Source organism: Etheostoma cragini, chromosome 11, assembly GCF_013103735.1.
Source record: "Etheostoma cragini isolate CJK2018 chromosome 11, CSU_Ecrag_1.0, whole genome shotgun sequence".
Lineage (NCBI taxonomy): Eukaryota > Metazoa > Chordata > Actinopteri > Perciformes > Percidae > Etheostoma > Etheostoma cragini.
Genome location: NC_048417.1, coordinates 27,424,214 through 27,427,155, shown reverse-complemented (window position 1 = coordinate 27,427,155; position 2,942 = coordinate 27,424,214). Strand labels below are relative to the sequence as shown.

At 41.8% G+C, this 2,942-nt stretch overlaps 1 protein-coding gene across 1 annotated transcript; it reads left to right on the top strand.

The window, feature by feature from the left end:
• The first annotated feature begins 1,170 nt into the window (after positions 1-1,170).
• Positions 1,171-2,535, top strand: LOC117952963 (trace amine-associated receptor 13c-like). The gene is made up of 2 exons (XM_034885636.1): positions 1,171-1,343; positions 1,681-2,535. The coding sequence occupies exons 1-2, from the start codon at positions 1,171-1,173 to the stop codon at positions 2,495-2,497; spliced, it is 990 nt and encodes a 329-aa protein (XP_034741527.1). The 3' UTR covers positions 2,498-2,535.
• The last annotated feature ends 407 nt before the right edge of the window (positions 2,536-2,942 follow it).

The following is a 2,942-nucleotide window of genomic DNA, read 5'->3' as shown; positions in this document are numbered from 1 at the left end:
ACAGTTCATTCAACTCAAGTCCTGTGAATCCATTCCCTCCTCCGTCACTTCAGGTGTGCCCCAAGGCTCTGTTTTGGGACCCTACTCTTCATCATTTACCTGCTTCCCCTCTGCAATATCTTCCGCAAATTTAACATTGACTTCCACTGTTACGCCGATGACACCCAGCTCTACCTCTCCACCATACCCTCGTCCACTCTCCCGCCCACCTCCCTTACGGATTGCATCTCTGAAATAAAAATCTGGCTCACCCAAAACTTCCTCAAATTAAACAATTATAAAACCGAGGTTTTCCCTTTTTATAAATTATAAAACCCTTTGGTTTGACAAAGGGTGAATTTTGTCAAACCCTTATTTTGAAGCTAGCAGTTTGCCTTTTGTCCAACACTATCTTGGTATTTTGAAGACAGAAGTGACCATACTTGGTCAGCTGGGGAGAACGACACAGCTTAGCCACCGTAGTGAATGGTTTCACTGTTGCTTCACTCAGCTAAATGCTATAGAGGAAGCATTGTTGGTCTTTAACTGGTTGAATCAAGTCCTCCAGAGTTTTCTGGGCCCATTGGTGGGATTGCTATGGAAAAAGTACACATGGCGGTAAAACCAAATTATGTTTTTACTGTGTGTCTAGCTAATTAACATAGCTCACGTTACTGTATTGTGGGATTTAACTTGATTGATTATTGTATGTGGCGTTTTCCTTTGCCAGGTGCAAATGTTTCACCAAACCAAGTTCCTTCCCTAGACTATTTAGCACAGCCACCGTCTCTGCATCCAGATCTTAACGTCTCTTGAGTTAATTGTCATTGGGTAAAAGAAATGCAAACAGAGTGTTGTTTTCTCCTATCCCAGCATGCATCTGTGGTGTAGCCAGACCTTACACCACATGGCTGTAGAGATAGAGCTGGAAATGCAACACCACTGTTTTAGTAACTTGAAAAGTTTTTAATAAATAGGACAAAGGAAAGAAAACAAGGGTAGAAAATAACCAAAGAGAGACAGTGAGAAAGGCTGGGTTACAGAGAGTGATGAAGATGATGGTGGGATGTGCAGAGTCAGGGAGGAGGGGCATCAGAGTCAAACAGGGACTGAGAAAGAGGAGGGGATGAAGAGAATGAGAGAGAGATAAATCAGTTACATGACTCTGATGCTATCTGCAGACCTCTGCAGATGGAGGTTAAGGACGGAGCCGAGCTCTGCTTTCCACAGTTCCCAAACACCTCCTGCAGGAAGCCCTCGTCTCCTTGGCCCCAAACACTGCTCATTTACATTGTGTGGTACTCCATCTCTCTGATCACTGTGACTCTCAACCTGCTCATCATCATCTCTATCTCCCACTTCAGGCAGATATTAACTTCTTTGCTTCTCTTTACAGGATTTTTAACTTTAAAACGTACATTTACAAGAATTGTCTTTGAGATAGTTCTGAATAATGTTGCTCTAAATGTCTGACTTTGATGCCAGAGACTGTTGTTCATGTCTACTCTGTTACCAATATTAATCTTTGCTATCTGTCCACCGTTACCTCAACCAAGTCATTTTAACTGTCTACTCTTACTGATGTGGTGGATTGAAAAATATTTAAACTGATATGGATTTTATATTTTTAATTTTGAGTACTGGTTAGGGTTGTTTGGTCAGTGTTTTTTGGTTAAATGATACGTTTCTCTTTCCCTGCAGGCAGCTCCACACCCCCACCAACATCCTCCTCCACTCTCTGGCTGTCTCAGACCTCCTAGTGGGCCTCGTGCTGATGCCGGGAGAAGTTCTCCGACAAACATCCTGCTGGTTTCTTGGTGACTTTGTGTGTTTTCTTTATTATTATCTTACAATCATCATAACTGTATCCTCACTAGGTGACATAGTGCTCATATCAGTTGACCGTTATGTGGCTATTTGTGACCCTCTGCATTACAACACCAGAATCACCATGAACAGAGTTAAACTCAGTGTTTATCTGTGTTGGCTCTATTCTGCTTCCTACAGCTTTTTCTTTGTGAAAGATGACCTGACTCAACCAGGGAGGTATAATTCCTGCTACGGAGAATGTTTGTTGGTCATTGACTATTTCACAGGACTAATGGATCTTGTTTTGTCCTTTATTGTTCCAGTTACTGTCATCGTAGCTCTGTATCTGAGAGTATTTGCCGTGGCTGTGTCTCAGGCCCGTGCCATGCGCTCTCACATTACAGCTGTCACACTCCAACTGTCAGTGACTCCAAAGGCAAAGAAATCAGAGCTGAAAGCAGCCAGGACTCTTGGTGTTCTGGTAGTTGTGTTTCTAGTGTGTTTATGCCCTTATTACTGTGTCTCTCTTGCAGGTGACAGCTTCATTAATGTTTCATCTACATCCTATTTTCTCTTTGTGTGGCAATTTAACTCTTGTCTAAACCCTGTGATTTATGCCTTCCTTTACCCATGGTTTAGAAAAGCAGTTAAATTCATAGTTACTCTTCAGATACTGCAGCCTGGCTCCTGTGAGACCAACATGCTGTAGAGAGGCTGTGGAGGGACTGGGATCAGACTCGGTCTAAGGATTAAATGAATGAATATGTTCAGTGTGTAAAAGTGTGTGAAATTGAAGATATACTTTCCTGTCTTTAAGTCTAAATTGTGTATGATAAACAATTGAAAGGCCTGTTCTTTAGCTTTATCTTGTTTTGTATTGTGTCTCTCTGATGCTGCTGCATTTAAAGAAAGAGTCATAAGCACCATATACTGTTTCTAGGTAATCACTAGTGACATGAAACATTTCAACCCAACACAACAAAAGCGCTATGAAAGCTTGTATTTATGTCTCTATCTTTTGTCAAAGCATCATCTCTGTGATTTATGTCGATTTTGTTGCAAACAGAAATCCCAGGCCTGCTCGGCCTCTGTTTCACTGATAAAAAAGAACAGCCCCACTTTCCCATCCAGTATAGAAAAACATCAGCTGTGAA